At 38.7% G+C, this 16005-nt stretch overlaps 1 protein-coding gene across 11 annotated transcripts in view; it reads left to right on the forward strand.

Annotated features, from left to right (window-relative positions):
• The window catches only part of LOC107599682 (obscurin-like), a 61665-nt gene that overhangs the window by 27186 nt on the left and 18474 nt on the right, over positions 1-16005 (forward strand). For 10 of the 11 annotated variants that reach the window (XR_001610691.1, XM_016291352.1, XM_016291355.1 and 7 more), the window contains 30 exons: positions 249-524; positions 782-1054; positions 1158-1448; positions 1893-2162; positions 2658-3899; positions 4149-4430; positions 4876-4957; positions 5136-5269; positions 5582-5779; positions 5976-6017; positions 6165-6263; positions 6407-6625; positions 6768-6795; positions 6897-6940; positions 7089-7190; positions 9448-9587; positions 9937-10137; positions 10300-10376; positions 10464-10634; positions 10807-10966; positions 11110-11226; positions 11415-11579; positions 11721-11879; positions 12026-12203; positions 13400-13513; positions 13595-13762; positions 14009-14111; positions 14326-14455; positions 14547-14649; positions 15059-15101. Coding sequence is in view for 10 of the 11 variants with exons in the window: in XM_016291352.1 (XP_016146838.1) it covers positions 249-524; positions 782-1054; positions 1158-1448; positions 1893-2162; positions 2658-3899; positions 4149-4430; positions 4876-4957; positions 5136-5269; positions 5582-5779; positions 5976-6017; positions 6165-6263; positions 6407-6625; positions 6768-6795; positions 6897-6940; positions 7089-7190; positions 9448-9587; positions 9937-10137; positions 10300-10376; positions 10464-10634; positions 10807-10966; positions 11110-11226; positions 11415-11579; positions 11721-11879; positions 12026-12203; positions 13400-13513; positions 13595-13762; positions 14009-14111; positions 14326-14455; positions 14547-14649; positions 15059-15101 (5611 nt within the window). In the remaining variant the exon portion in view is untranslated. The remainder of the gene's footprint in view (positions 1-248; positions 525-781; positions 1055-1157; positions 1449-1892; positions 2163-2657; positions 3900-4148; positions 4431-4875; positions 4958-5135; positions 5270-5581; positions 5780-5975; positions 6018-6164; positions 6264-6406; positions 6626-6767; positions 6796-6896; positions 6941-7088; positions 7191-9447; positions 9588-9936; positions 10138-10299; positions 10377-10463; positions 10635-10806; positions 10967-11109; positions 11227-11414; positions 11580-11720; positions 11880-12025; positions 12204-13399; positions 13514-13594; positions 13763-14008; positions 14112-14325; positions 14456-14546; positions 14650-15058; positions 15102-16005) is intronic. The other variant, XM_016291351.1, reaches the window with a different exon arrangement.

Raw genomic sequence — 16005 nt, forward strand, 5'->3', positions numbered from 1 at the left:
ATCTGGCTGGCTATGCAATAACCATCATGTGCTTTTATCATAGCTATCTTTGCTTCTTATGCTACTCAATGCTGGATGCTATATGCTAGTGAAATGTTGGAAGAATTGTTAATTGAGTGTGATTGTGTTCAGTTACTGTTTTAAGTTTAAGAATTGTTTTGAATTCAAGGTCAGTGAAAGTCATTGTGTACTACAGCGACTTGGCGTGTATAAAGCCAGTGTTTTTTCAGGCATTATCTCTCTTGCAGCTAAACCAATTGATATTCTTCAAGAGCTGAGTAACGTGGAGACCATTAATGGTGGGGAAGCACTTTTTGAATGCTCCTTGTCTTGTCCTGAAACCAAAGACTGCCGGTGGTTAATCGATGGCAAGCCTGTAAAGGAGTCTGCAAAAGTGGAGATTGTTTCCTTTGAGAGTGGCAGACGCCATCTTCTGCTTTTAAAAGACTTGCATCCTTGTGAAAACACAAGGGTTACATTCCAAGCTGGCACTTCATCAACTACTGCTCTTCTGTCTGTCAAAGGTACGTCATTTCTGTTGTATTAGCATTAAATATTTAGATGAAAGTGTTACGTCATATTTTATCAAAGAAAATGACAGCTATAGTTTTATAGGTCATGACTATATTTTGAATAAAGATGCAGTTCATTTTCTACTTTAAATGGTATAGGTTTATTTATTTATTATTTTGATATTAGTTTCATGCTGCAGTTTTAGGATATATTCAATATAAAGCTAAATGCATAAATGGAAATGTATTTATGGATTTGTTCTGTACAGCTTGGCAACTGGAGGTGGTCAAGCCTTTGGAAGATAAGACCGCCATTGCAGGAGAGCAAGTTGAGTTCACCTGTGTTTTGAATGAAGCTGTGCCTGAGAGTGAAGTGACTTGGTATGCAAATGGTGTTGAGCTTCAATGTAATGACCAATGGGCCATGAGAGCCAGTGGCTCTTCCTACAGCCTAATTTTGAAGAAAGCCCAGGCTCAGCCCACACAGGAAATCACATTTGCAGCTCGGGATGCCTTATCAATGGCCAAACTCATCACAATATGTAAGGGTCCTCATTTATGTCTCGTTCATTATAATTTCTGCTATTATGCTTATTGTATAACATTTTTTTAAACATTTTTTTCATTTTGTCTGGATATTTATAGCTGTGCCTGATCCCCCTGAAGACCCAGAGCTGGTTAGTAAAGGCCCAACATTCGTCACCTTGTCTTGGTTCACACCCCTCAGTGATGGAGGAAGCCCAATCATTGGTTACCGTGTGGAAATGCGTCTAGTGGACAGTGTCCTCTGGCTGCCCTGCCACACAGAACCAGTGTGCAACACTGAATTTCTGGTTGAAAACCTCATACTGGGGGCAGGTTACAGGTTCAGAGTGGCAGCCATTAACCGTGCTGGTATTGGAGAGCCTGTCCAGCTGCCTCAAACCGTGACACTCGGTAAGTGGATACTTGCAGAAATAACAAATTTATTGAAAGCAACCTTATAGAGCACATTGTGAGTACATTGTTTTTTCATCTAACCAAACTGCCTCCATGAGTCCATATAGAAGGCTTGCTATCAGCAGTCTGTCCTAGATCAGGGTTCCTCACTCCTAGTCCCAGAGAGCTACTTTCTTGCAGAGTTTAGTTTCAATCGTGCTCCAACAACACCTGGCTATAACTTTAAAGTAGACCCAAAAACCTTGATCACAGCTGGAACTAAACTCTGAAGGAAAGTGGCTCTCTATGACCAGGAGTGAAGAACTCTGCCCTAGATGCTACAGTAGTAGTAGAACACCAAAAACTATACTCTAAACAAGTGTATTTTGTATTTGTATTTGTTCTTATTGAATTCTTGCTACATTTCTTTCACTGTTCTTTGAACGGACCTTTGGTCTTCAGATGCACCAGTGACCATGGCCAAAATGTTAAGCAGCTCTAAGATCCAAAAAGGAAAGATGGTTCGTTTAGAGTGTGAACTTTCTACAGAGAGCAAATCAATCACATGGCTCAAGGACAACAGAGAGATAGAGTTTGGGGTCAAGTACCAAATGGTAGCAGAAGGAAAGAGCCAAGTTTTGCTCATAAAGGATTTCCAGTCTACAGACCAGGGTGTCTATTCTTGTGTAGCCTCAGAAGAGGCAAAGACTTCAATCAACGTCAACCTCGAAGGTACTTTACTTCGCTTAACCTCACATCTAACTTACTATTGTTGTTTATCTTGGTCACAGTGTTTGGAACTTTGCTACTTTATGATTTTCTTCATTACGAGATTACAGTGTCCAAATATCTTTTTCCAACTTCTTCAGGTTACTGTCATGTGCATGTCAATAAGACTGTTATGTCAAAATAGTGTTTTCTCCAACAAGTACTAAATATTTGTAAATGTTACTACAAGCATTACATTATATTTCAGTATCTTTTCTTTTCATGTGCAGAAGTGCATTTAATGTTTTAAGCTCCTCTGTTTTTCACTTTGCTTTACTTCTCTTTGTTTCAGTGTTAAACTATATTTACTCTTTCATAATATTTACAATATACCCGAGTTTCATTACAGTCAAATTGCTGTCGCAGAGACAAATTGTTGATATATTTAATATAAACTTTTTTCCAACATAAAATTGTTACCATGGGTGAAACTGATTTATGATGGCTACCTGATTACAGGAGATGACACAACACTTTCTCAGGATGCGGGCAGCCAGCCCAAACTGCCTCCTGAGGCTGCTTCTGAGGGAGATTTACATGCTCTGTGGGATGCAGTGGCCAAGAAGAGGAGAATGAGTCGGGAGCCCACATTAGATTCAATTTCAGAGTTGCCAGAAGAAGATGGAAAAGAAAAGGTCCAGAGCAAAGAAGGAAAAGTACCTGAAAAGGAAGTGAGACCTGTTGAGCCAACTCCCAAGATCACAGCAGAGCCTAATCTCTATACAAGTTCTGATGAGGAATCTCTCAATGGGACAGCAAGCTTGGTGTCTTACCTTAAGAAAAGCAGCAAGTCCTCTATGACTGAGACTATTGCCTCCACGAAACTGTATGAGCACTTCCAGATGACTGAGCAATCTGTTACAAAGGCATCTGTGGAGCCCCTCATGGAAGCTCAGAATGGGGATGAGTTGCAAGAGGCTGCTGTCAAGATTCAAGCAGCCTTCAAAGGTTATAAAGCCAGGAAGGACATGCGACCAGTCTTCAAAGAAGCATTCAAGGATCAGACTAAGGAGCCCAATGGGACAATTCATCTTGAGTGCATTGTGGAGGATAAGCCAGATAAAGTTCGCTGGCTGAAAGATAGTGAACTCTTAACAGATGGCAAGCACCATCACATTGACATCTATAATGATGGCACCTGCTCTCTAGTAGTGACTGCTGCCACAACCAAAGACACGGGTGTATATACTTGTGAAGTAACCAATAAGTTTGGTGTTTCCACCCATAGTTGCAAAGTCACTGTAGGGTCGCTGCGGGAATCTTCTGGGCGACGCCCCCTCGCTCTGGGCTACAGTGCAGACAGTGAAGCTGAGAGCTCCTCAGGGAGTGAGATGGATGAAACTTTACGCCAAGCAAGTAAACGATTACAGCGACTTCTTCGTACTCGCCTCCCTCCAGATGTGGAAGAGGAACCTTTTGTTAGTGCGGATGAAGGAGATTTACCACCACTGGATCTACAGACTTACCGGGAAGACGATCAGTATATCTACATCCGCTTTGATAACCGTGCTGAAGCTCAAGTAGCTTCCCAGCGCTTCCAGGAAATGTTTACTTATCAAGGAGTTCCCATTGAAACGACCATCATAGCAGCAGCAGGTGCTAAGGTAGAGCTGCGTATCACAAAGATGAGTCTCTCCCAAGATGGCTCCCAAACCCCAACTCAGGACCTACCGATGCCTGCTTTCATGACAGGAGCCCCTGGTATGATACTTCTTCCATGTGGTTTTACTATAAATGTTTTTGTTTCTTTATAATGTTGCATGATTCAGTGCTGGGCAGTACTTTTGAAATGTACAAAAATGTGGTGACTTGTTTGTTTGGGATCTTAAAGTGATGGCATGTCATGTTTTCGCCTGGTTCAGCATTTTTCCTCAAAAGTATTGCTATGCTCTGTTCTTTGCGGTTTTGTTTGCTCTTCACTGTTCTCTTAATCACCTACCAACCTCCCAGCGGCCCCCGTCTTCCTGACGGAGCTCCGTAGCCAAGATGTTCCTGATGGGTTTCCAGTCAGTTTTGACTGTGTAATTGTCGGCAACCCCCCTCCCACTGTGAAATGGTTCAAGGATGGAAAGATGTTGGAGGAAAACGACCACTACATGATCAATGAAGACCAGGAAGGCCATCACCAGCTGATCATCACAGCTGTGCTGCCCACAGACATGGGCGTGTACCGATGCATGGCTGAAAATGACAGTGGCATCGCCTCCAGCAAGGCTGAGCTGAGGGTGGACAGTGAGTACACTGTTAAAAGAAAGTGTTAATCAAAACCAAAAACTCACAAATGTAGACAAGAGAGCAAAATGGCGTCCCAGATTGAAACATTTTAACAAAGATGGCACTTTCTTTTACCGGTGCATCTGTGAAGTGTAAGAATGTGACTGCATGTGTTTTGTCATTGTTGTTGTTTGTCTCTAGATGGCCTAAAAATGCTCTAGGCCTACATTCTCAAAATGCGTAAGATGAATGCGGTTAATATGTGTATATATTTTGATATTCAGAACTAATTAGAGGTCATTTAATCTGTTTTCTGCATTTTTGTCGATTTGTTGTTTGAATATTGAGTGTTAGTAAATGATGACCATTTTTATTTTTGGGTATTTATTTTATACTCTTCTTAAAGACTCAAGATTTCAAGACTCATGTTTGATTATTGATTCAGCTTTGTGTATGTTTAAAGTGTCTTGTAGCTCAGACTATGACACAGCAGCTGATGCCACAGAGACGTCTTCCTATGTCAGTGCTAAAGGTTATGTGTCTAGGTAAGATTCAATAATTTAATTTTAAAATTTAAAATCAATAAGTGATTTTAATGACATTTTATGTCAGTACTACAGGGATAAAATAGATTTTGCTCAAAGCCTGCCAGAACAAACCTCTGATTTAAATTTCATGCTAGTTCTAAATGGGTTTCTTCTTGTGTTTGGGTTGCTCTTTTAGCTCGGAGCACAGGGACACAGAGGCTTTTGAGTCTGTGGCAGAGGACGAGCAGCTACCTCAGATTGTGGATGAGTTACATGATTTATTCCTCAGTCCTGGAGCACCCATTGCCAAAATGATTGTCAGGGTCAAAGGTCAGCTGTTTTTTTTTCCATGGATGCAAATTCTGTTTCATTTCAAATTCTATTTTATCTGTATTCTGATTATCTATGCACTATTTATTCCAAGTGTTTTCTTTTTTGCATCTGCACCTGTTGTATCTATTCAACTCTAGTCGCTCTAACCATAATGACATTAATGTCCTAAATCCTTTTTATGAACATGTTTATATTCCTAATAAACATTCACATTGTTTTGCATCTAAGTCTACTGTAATTTTCAGCTGTTGCATTTGCAGAAGTAATATGGGTGGCAAACACAGTTTCATGTTCAATGCCTTTCTGCAGGATTTCCCACACCAAGGGTTTACTGGTTCAAAGACGGCACCCCACTTCAAGCCTCCAGCAGAATTGTATTGTCGACTGAGCGAGATCAACACAGTCTTGAGATTTTGGATGTTAAGCGCGAGGACACTGGAGAATACTCAGCATACATTAGCAATATAGCTGGCTCTGCCTACTCTTCAGCACGACTGAATGTACTGGGTAAATGTTCCTTTTGCACTTAAACTCTATATGTCACTTGCATTGGGTCTTTGTAAGACTGTGACAGGAAATGGAAGAGTGTTGAAATTAGAAATTATTAATCATAATTACAGCTATATTGTTTTCCAAATTAAATGTGCTAAATCAATTCTAACATGTTTTTCTGTTTGTTTCTTTGTTTACATTCACTAATTAGCTCCTGGAGAGCGCCCAGCACCTGAACAGGGACAAATGAGAGGTAAACATCTTGCATACAGCACATGTAATTATGAATCATTGTTCCACATGATGTAAGAGGCAAATGCATTTTGAAATTTGAAGTATTGATATGAAAGATTATGCATGCATGTCATTTACTACGCCACTTGTATTTTTCCACAAATAGATTCAAAGGTGCCACTTGTGCCACCACGCTTCCTGGAGAGGTTCAGCAACAAGAAGGTGAAACAGGGAGCAAGTTTAACGCTGTCAGTCAAAGTGGAAGGTATGGTGTTACCACAATAAATAAAATACCAAGAAAATTACTTTAGATGCAATTTTGAAAAATAGACCAAAGCATTAGGCATAACGTTCAGGTGCACATTACAAAAGATGAAATATATAAAGCCAAGTTACTGTCTTCCACAGGCTCCCCAACCCCATCTGTAAACTGGTTAAAGGAAGTGTCAGATAAGGATGTTCTGTGGATCAAGGCAGACACAACAGGTTACAAGGTGGCCAGCTCTGGCCGTCAACATAGTCTCATCCTCATGGAAGTGGAAAAAAAACATGGCGGCATGTACACTTGCATTGCCACCAACCGTGCTGGACAGTCAGTCAACACAGCCCGACTGGATGTGGAGACAGGTCAGAAACTCATGGTTCAGTTATTAACAGTAGTGATGTCAGAATCACATGACTTCTTTTTTTATATTATTTTTTTTATACCAAGATTATGGCTGGTATGCGTACCCTTTTTTTTTATCATGCTTACTTTTCTGTCCAACAGCACCAGAGCAAAAGAAAGTGGGGCCAGAGTAAGCTAAATATAAAATAAACAGCTGTCAATTTAGATACTTTTATTAATCTAAACATTTTAAAGCTTTAGAGATTTAGATGTTTTTTTTTCTTTCTCCAGGGTTCTGGGAATTACTATCAGCCCACCAGAGGAACAGGGCAAAGGTGAATATTTGATATTGATGTTCTATTTTTAGTTTTTTTTTACTACTTTTGTTTACTATCAATGCACTGACAGATTATATCAGAGTGACTGCCATCAAACATTTGTCAAATAATCTGCAACAAAATAATTACTGTGATCACGTCTCAGGAGAGATCAAACTACCTTCCCTGGGTGAAGTGGGTACTGAGGAATTCTTACAAAAACTCACAACCCAAATCACAGAAATGGTATCTGCCAGGATTACTCAAGGTAAGAGAAAACACTTTCTTTTCTTTCTTTTTTCAGTCAATAATACTGAGCTAAATATTTACAATATGACTGAATTACAATATGTATGTACTATTTATACTGTACTACTTTTTTTAAATTAAATTAGCCTTCTTGATTTCAATTTTATTGTATGTTATTTGCACTATTAATTACTATTTATCTTGCTAATGTAGTCTTTCTCAGCAGATGCATCCTAATATTCACTTAAAACAGTGTGCACTGTTTTTGAATGAGTTTAGCATGTGCTCAAATGCTTTGAATTTATATCACAGGATGTACTGAGTACTGAAATGGAGTACACCTGTTGCAAATTCACTTCAATTAATTATACTCTGGACATTTTTAATGAACACATTATGTGTGTTTTCCTGAACCTCACTTTTGTTTTTTTATAAAAAATTTTAAAAAAAACGTATTTCTCTGGATCCCTCAATTCCTACACAGCTCACTGACTCCATTATTTTGTCTATCTATCAAACTATCCATCCATCCTCTCATCCCTCTATTCACTCACATTCTCATTGAAGCATTGATTTATTCAGACAGCTTACAGAACCATCAAGTGCTCCAGTGGATGAAATCTTGGCCCAAAGTAACCAGTATGTATCCGCAGAACCTCCAGTGTAACATACCAGAACCTTGCCTTTTTCTCCATGAGGCTATGCTGTTGTTAATCACTTTGCTTGTCTGTTTCTTTGGCTCTCAACATTTTTTAATTTTTAACATTTTTAAAAAGGAATGAATTTAAGATCTTCAAAAAAGGTAAAAATGCTGCAAGTATTGCCTAGTGGTAATAAAGTTACAGTTCTTTAAAATCAGGGCCATTTGTCACAATTCAAAATAAACTGGACATTCTTAAATTCAGTGGAAGCAGACTCAAATTTTTACACTTTCAAGGTGTCTCTGTTTCAGTATACACAAAGAAAATTGATGAACGCTCGCTGACATTTTCATTTAGATGTATGGAGTTGCATGAGCATTACATTAGTGTTTGTGTGGGCACAGTTTTATTTTTACACAAGCATGATATAATGCACGTAAAATAGCAGGAGAAACATGATACAGTACAGTATTAGTTATTAGTCATTGATTAAAAAAACTGATTATGAATGTTACAAGTGATGATCTCAAATGATTGTCAGAAAATATGCTTTTTTTTGGTCACTTTTGTTATTTGCATTATTTCTCTGCTTCTAAAAAAGCAATGGAAAAAGCTTGCCTGGTGAATATTCTCGAAAAATATGCTCAAAATGATCAATGGATGAATGAAGTAAACTTAGTTTGTACAATAACACAATTCTGTTACCTCTTATTTAGAAACAGTATTTTAAATCCTGTGGATCCCAAACTTTTCAAACCACCTTCACTCTTTATGTCTTATTAAATTATTAAGCATGGTAAGATAACTTAATAGCTTGAGACACAATCACATGTTACCGGTAGTCTAATTAAACAAATAAAGCAATTTACACTTACTGAAAGCGAAGATGCTTACACATTTGAATTGTAGGCTAAATAAAAACGATTATTGCTGCTTACCTTCTCTTTAGGTCATCGAAACTGGGACAGTTTTCCTCATAAATCATGCTCAGCATCCATTTGCGAGAGATAATTTCCAAATCCATATTTCCACCTCTTTGTATCTATTCTGGCTTTCTGACTTTTGAGCAAATGCACGATTTTTGAGAGAGTTTCAGAGGTTACTGTAGCCTTAATAACCATGTGTTCTGTCAGTACTCAGTATTTTTTGTTGTTGTTGTTATTGGAAGATTAAATCTATGCATGCGATTACTTAAACGGCAGTAGTGTGATGTTACATTTTATGTATGTTGGCGTGGTGCAGTTTGGGAACCATTGTAAAGTAAAGATAAATCATGTCTAAATGATCACACAAACTCCATTGTTAAGGATGTTAATAAGCCTATATCAAGTTTTTATTTTGAAAACCATTTAAACCAAATTCTGAAGTACGTTAAAGATGTGTATAGTGTAAATATTTTTTCATTTTGACTCTGAAATGTTTGCTTACAATATATAATTTGGAGTACCTCGCTATTTATTTTGTCCAGATTTATATTTTCAAATTACATTCTGAATATGTGTCTGAATATGTTGATTTATTAATTTATTATCATCATCTGAGCAAATGTGACGCTAAAGCCCATGCTGTCAAACATGATACTTAAACATTGTTGTGACCATAATTGATTGACACAATACCTCTGTCTGCCTCTAGCTTCATTACGTGTCCCAGGAGCTGACAGCGATGATGAAACAAAAACACCATCTCCATCTCCATATCACGGCCGATCACGCCCTCCATCTCTGATCGCAGACTCATCATCCGAGTCAGATGAAGGAGATGCCAGGGGAGAGGTATTAGAAATATCACACTCTCAGTGTCATCAACAAACAAATGTTATTATTATAACTAATGTAACTGTGTCAGATCTGTTGCTATTCTGTTCACATAAGAATTTGAATACATTCATTTACCATTTATTGAAAAGAGGAAATAAAAATGGATGTGTAATGGTAGTAATTGGTAAATGTGTAATTGGTATCATTATTCTGTAGTTCATATTATTTTTATGTGAGTTAAGCATAATATTCAGTTCACAGAAGGATATTTGAAAGCAGAATCCAGAGCGTTCTCATATTCTCAAGGGTGAAGAGGGCAAGTCACATTTTCCAAATGCTTTGTTATCTCAATGCATCTGTGCAGATGTTTGATATCTACGTTGTGACTGCTGACTATAACCCCATGGGGGTCAGTAAAGATGCCATCGCTCTGAAAGAGGGCCAGTATGTGGAGGTTCTGGACTCTGCCCATCCACTTAAATGGCTTGTCCGCACCAAGCCCACCAAATCCAACCCATCTCGCCAGGGATGGGTCTCGCCTGCGTATCTCGACAAAAGACTGAAGGTCAGTTTAGGTTCATTCAAAATGGATAACTGGTCACCTAGTGGGGAAATATTGATTTTAAATTTTGACATTAGGGTTAAAATGCACAAAATGTAATGATAGCTTTTTATAGGGTTGTGTGTCTTATAATTTCTTACTAATGAGGGAATGGTTGTGTTGTAGCTGTCTGCAGACATAGCAGACCTCCCAGAGACCACTAGAGAAGAAGTCACAGAGACAGACTACAAGAAGAAACTCTGGTAAATTTGGATACATTAAGTGAAGTGCAATGTGCATTTTAAATCGTACCTCTTTAGTAATTCTACCTCGGCTTCATATGTATCTAGTCAACTTGTCCAAGAGCTGATCAGCACAGAAACTGAGTTTCTGAAGGAGATGGAGTTCTTCACGTCACACCATCTGAAGCGTGTGGAGGAGGAGAGCACACCACCTGAAATCGCCACCCAGAAGGAAACCATCTTCCGTAATATCAATGATTTGAAATCCTTCCACATCAGGTACAGAGTTCAGACAGTCAGATATTATGGTTAATTCTACAACTCTGCATCTGCAATTTTTATTTTTAAGGAATATGTAAATATTTTTTTTTGTTTGTTTTAATTTATGTGCTAGTCTTGACATATGGAATTTGACAACAGGAAATGCATAATGAAGTTGACTGTTTTCCAGCTCTTTGCTGCCTGGTCTGCGTGATTGTGACACAGATGATGACACTGCCATGCATTTCCTGAGAAACTCTGAAGGGTTTGAGAAATATCTGCAGTACTTCATTGGACAATTGCAAGCCGAGTCCGCCATCAGTGAGAAAAAAGTGCACCAGTATTTCAAGGTGGGTTTACAAATTATTGACAGCATAGTGATTGATTTCTGGGGGCATAAAAACTAGATTAGAAATGTGATTTTTTTTCTTTGTCTGTAAAAATAATGTGGTATTCCGAAGACACAGATCATGTTTTATGTAATTTTCATTAGGATTATACAGTATCAGAGTTGGCAAATGTTGACCCCTCAGAAGGTCCAGTGCTAAGCATCAATGCTTACCTTCAGAGACCACCGGAGAGAATTCAGAAGTACAGGGCTTTACTGAAGGTACTAAATACTTAAATACCACAATACTCATTTTCAAGGTCCAGGTGAAGGCAATCTCCACTTTCAAAATGCTAAATATTTATATAAATATGTGCTTAGAAATTGTGTTATGTATTATGTGATATATCTCTTCACTAACGTTTGATAGTGACCAACACATTTCCATATTTCCCATGATTTTACTCTAGGAATTGATCCGTAATAAAGCGAGGAACGGTCAGAACTGCTGTTTGTTGGAGCAGGCCTATGCCATGGTGTCGTCCCTCTCCCAGCGCTCAGAAAACACACACCATGTATCCCTCATAGAGAACTACCCCGCCAATCTGGAGGCACTGGGAGAACCTATTAGACAGGTACAATCCCTAAACTCAAATGTCACCAGTTAAGGTACTGGATAATTGTGATTAAGTGTTCTTACATGTTTCACCTACTTGTAGTAAATTTTAAAACTTTTCAAATCAAAGTGTAAAAAAAAGTTCTGGATTTTTCTACAGGGGCCCTTCACTGTTTGGGAAGGAGCTCCTGGAATTCGAACATCTTCCAGAGGTCACCACCGCCACGTCTTCCTCTTCAAAAACCATGTGGTCATCTGCAAACAGAAGAGAGACACTAATACAGACACCCAAGCATATGTGTTCAAGAATATGATGAAGGTTGGAGCTTTGCAGAAGCTTTTAAATGACTTTTTAAATGAAATTAAGGGATGCACATATTTAACACAATATTTACTAAGGCCAATGCTGATTATTCAAAAGCCAAATAATTCAAAAGCAAATACTGTCCAAATTTTTGTCTTTAGCTCACAAACATTGACGTGAACGAGACCGTTGAGGGTGATGAGAGAGCATTTGAGATCTGGCATGAGCGCGAGGACTCCGTGAGAAAATACACGTTGCAGGCGCGGACTGTTATCATCAAGAACTCATGGCTCCGCGACCTCCGTGACCTTCAGCAGCGCTACAGCATGCCAGCCTGGAGTAAGTTGCCAACATTAGCATGATAAATACATTGCTCACATAGACATATTTAAGTAGGCCAACTCAGAAGTTAGCTTCAGCCTGCTTCCTGCCAGAAAACCCAATAAGGTTTTGTCATTGGCTTATTGGAGTATTACAGAAAATAAGCTCTGGGACCAGTGAAAGTTTATGATTTGTACATGCTTTAATAATCTTCACAAATGAATACAGCCTTTTGAAGCCTAATACAGTTGGCAAAAGTAAAAAGCTAAAGTTATGCTATAAACAACACCACGTCAACACCTCTAACAACTCTTTAAACTTTATTTTAAATCTTCATGTTGGAAAGTTTGAGTTAGAATAGTTTGCAAGAGCACAATTATAAACACGACGCAGCTGTAAAAGCGAACTGCTGAGAAGATGAGTTTACCTGTTCAGTTTGATGACGTTTTACGTTGTAGAATAAAACTTGAAAATATCTTGATCTCACGTTAACACCAGATCTTATTTCAGGTGCTCAGCCAAAAACAGTAATGCTAACTTGTTTATGCATTTTGGCATACAAAAATATATCATCGCTGCAGCAAGTGGCAAAAAACGAAAACACAAAAACAATAAAAATAACAAAGTGTCTATTTACACTAAGTGCAAATAGCCCACCTTGTTGGCAGAAGCTATTTACACTAGCTCCACCCACAAACGTGTGATAGGGATGGTCAACACTATAAAAGACGGCCAGCAATTGACAGCTTCAGTTGCGTAGATGGTAAAGCGTGTATCATAGTCTTTTTGACGTGATCGACCCAGGTTCGAATCCACCTTTTACTGAACTTTTTTCTCCCTTTTCAAATCTCATATCACATCGGAAAAGCATTTATTTTCAATAAATTTAAGGAAATAATCAAAAAGTTGAAAATAAAGTATCGGGTAGGATTTAGGGTAGGTGTAGGGGGAGGGATTTATTGTCCCAATAAGGTGGCATCCATTTAATAATTTGAATTAAAATGATAATTTACACTAATCTGCACTTAGTGTAAATAGCATATTGTTAAAAATACTGCTATTTTCACTTCGTCTAAATAGAATCCATTGCTATTTGCACTTAGTGTAAATAGCATCTATCGCTAAGAAAATATGCTATTTTCACTTGGTGCAAATAGCCGCTGCCTAAAAATAAACCCTAGTCCTAATGTTTAGCATTTTACTTGTTATTACAGGGTCTCCAGATTTTGACGCAGTGTTGACAGACTGCACAGCGGAGCTCGGACAGACGGTAAAGCTCGCCTGCAAGGTCACTGGTGCCCCCAAACCACAGGTCACCTGGTACAAAGGTAAAGAACCAAATCTCGGGGGTTTTCCCTCTTGATGACTTCTTAGAAGTTAAGTAATTCATCCATCTGATTCACAAACAGACGGGCGTGCCGTAGAAGCGGATCCTCATCACATCATCATTGAGGACCCAGACGGCTCTTGCACACTGATTTTGGACAACATGACGGCAGACGACTCAGGCCAGTACATGTGCTTTGCCACCAGCTCTGCGGGTAACGCCAGCACACTAGGCAAAATCACTGTGCAGGGTGAGTGAGCAACCTGATGTATCCAACTTAGTAAAGCGGGTTTCACTCCATCTCCATTGTGAAAAGATTTTAATCATAATTATTTCATTTTATAAGAATTTAATAATTAATTTAATGTAACATTTAATTTAACATTTTAATATAATAAAATTTATTAAAGTTTACATTTCATTTAAATATGCTGATGTTTGATGAATTTTAATGCTGTTAGGTTTAAATTCCAGCTCATTTTTATTCCTTTTGCAGTACCTCCACGTTTTGTGAATAAGATCCGGAAATCCACACTTTATCCAGGAGAAGATGCTCAGTTCACCTGCACCATCCAGAGCGCTCCAAGTCCCAAGATAAGGTAGTTACTTCGTTTATACTATCATTTATGTTATTTCCATGTTTAAATATTGAGTCAAAATGACCCAGAAGATCTGGTTGATTCATATAATAATATTCAAATCAAGCCGTTCCATAAATAACTTCCAAAAACCCAACACAGCTTTCCTTGCGTTATCTGCTTCAATGACAAAATGAATTGAGTTAGTATTAAACTATGCCATTTCCCTGGACAGATGGTTTAAGGATGGTAAACTACTGACAGACCTGGAGAAGTTTCAGACATACAGTGAACCGCGCAGTGGAGTGTTGGTTCTAGTTATCAAGAACCCTGGAGAACGAGACCTTGGACACTATGAGTGTGAGGTATGGAGATTCTTTCTTTAGTCATTTCAGTTCTTACTTTACGCCAACCCTGAGGAAATAAGTCAGTGATCATCATATTGTCCATTTGCAGCTGTCGAACCGTCTGGGCAGTGCCAGGTGTGCGGCGCAGCTGATCACTCCTGCTGTGGCAATGGCAGGAGAACGTAGAGCAGATCAGGCCATCAGTATAGAAGGTAAAAGAGATGCCTGTCGAAACTCATATGCCACCCAGTTAAAAAAACATTCCCATCTGTTATGACTTTACTTCTTGAAAACTCAAAACGGATTTAAAAAAAGGGACACATCCTGATACAATATTTATTGGTTTTAATAAAGGGTATACGAAACAATACTATGCAAGATGGTTTTAGAAATGATCAGGTCCAGAAAAAAGGTGTATTTTTTAATATACATTCTCATATTTAAAATGTGGAAATATAGAAATGAGACAACTGATTGAATGTATTTTTCATATTTCAGCATCATGTTTGTACGTCAAATTCAATGAATTAACTGAAATTTGATAACTGAAAATACATTTGGTTAAAAAAAAAAAAAAAAAAAAAAAAAGATGTTTAACAATTTTTATTTTTTCCCAACTAGTAACGGAACAAGAGACGAAAATGCCGAAGAAAACCATAATTATGTAAGTCTCATATACACACACATAAGCACAAATTGAATACACTACTGTTCAAAAATTTATAATTTTATTCAGTAAAGACACATTACATTGATCAAAAGTGACAGTAATGCCGAGTTCACACTGCACGATTTTAGCCCGATTTTTCACTCGCCGACAGGTTTTGCAAAATCGCCGACTAATGCCCGAAATCGGAGGCAAATCGGCGCTCGTTCACGCAAGTGACAATCACGCAGTGTGAATTATCAAAGACGCGATCTGAGGGAATCGGCGACACGATGCATTTCACAATCACCTGTGTGAAATGGCAGCGGGAAGTTATATGAAACGTAGTTTGCGGACAAGTGTTGCCAAATCCACGATTACCGCCGGTTGTTTTTTTATGTCAGCAGGTTGAAGCGACCCCAGTAACGTGATATTTAGGCCCTGGAATGTGAATTGTACCAGGAGAACCCCGCCAAAAAAAAATTTTATTTTACCCCCTGAACGCGATTTTTACTGGGGGACCCCCTCGAAAGCCTGGGCTATTGGGCTATTTTCAGGCAAGTTTTGAGTAGTAATTGGGCGGGTTTTGTAGCGAAAACCTGGCAACCCTGCACCAGACAGAGCTGTCGGCGATTCTTCCCAACTCGCCGACAGGTTTTGCAAAATCGCCGACTAATGCCCGAAATCGGAGGCAAATCGGCGCTCGTTCACGCAAGTGACAATCACGCAGTGTGAATTATCAAAGACGCGATCTGAGGGAATCGGCGACACGATGCATTTCACAATCACCTGTGTGAAATGGCAGCGGGAAGTTATATGAAACGTAGTTTGCGGACAAGTGTTGCCAAATCCACGATTACCGCCGGTTGTTTTTTTATGTCAGCAGGTTGAAGCGACCCCAGTAACGTGATATTTAGGCCCT

This window comes from Sinocyclocheilus grahami, unplaced genomic scaffold (genome assembly GCF_001515645.1).
Source record: "Sinocyclocheilus grahami isolate Dianchi unplaced genomic scaffold, SAMN03320097.WGS_v1.1 scaffold270.1, whole genome shotgun sequence".
NCBI classification, from domain to species: Eukaryota; Metazoa; Chordata; class Actinopteri; order Cypriniformes; family Cyprinidae; genus Sinocyclocheilus; species Sinocyclocheilus grahami.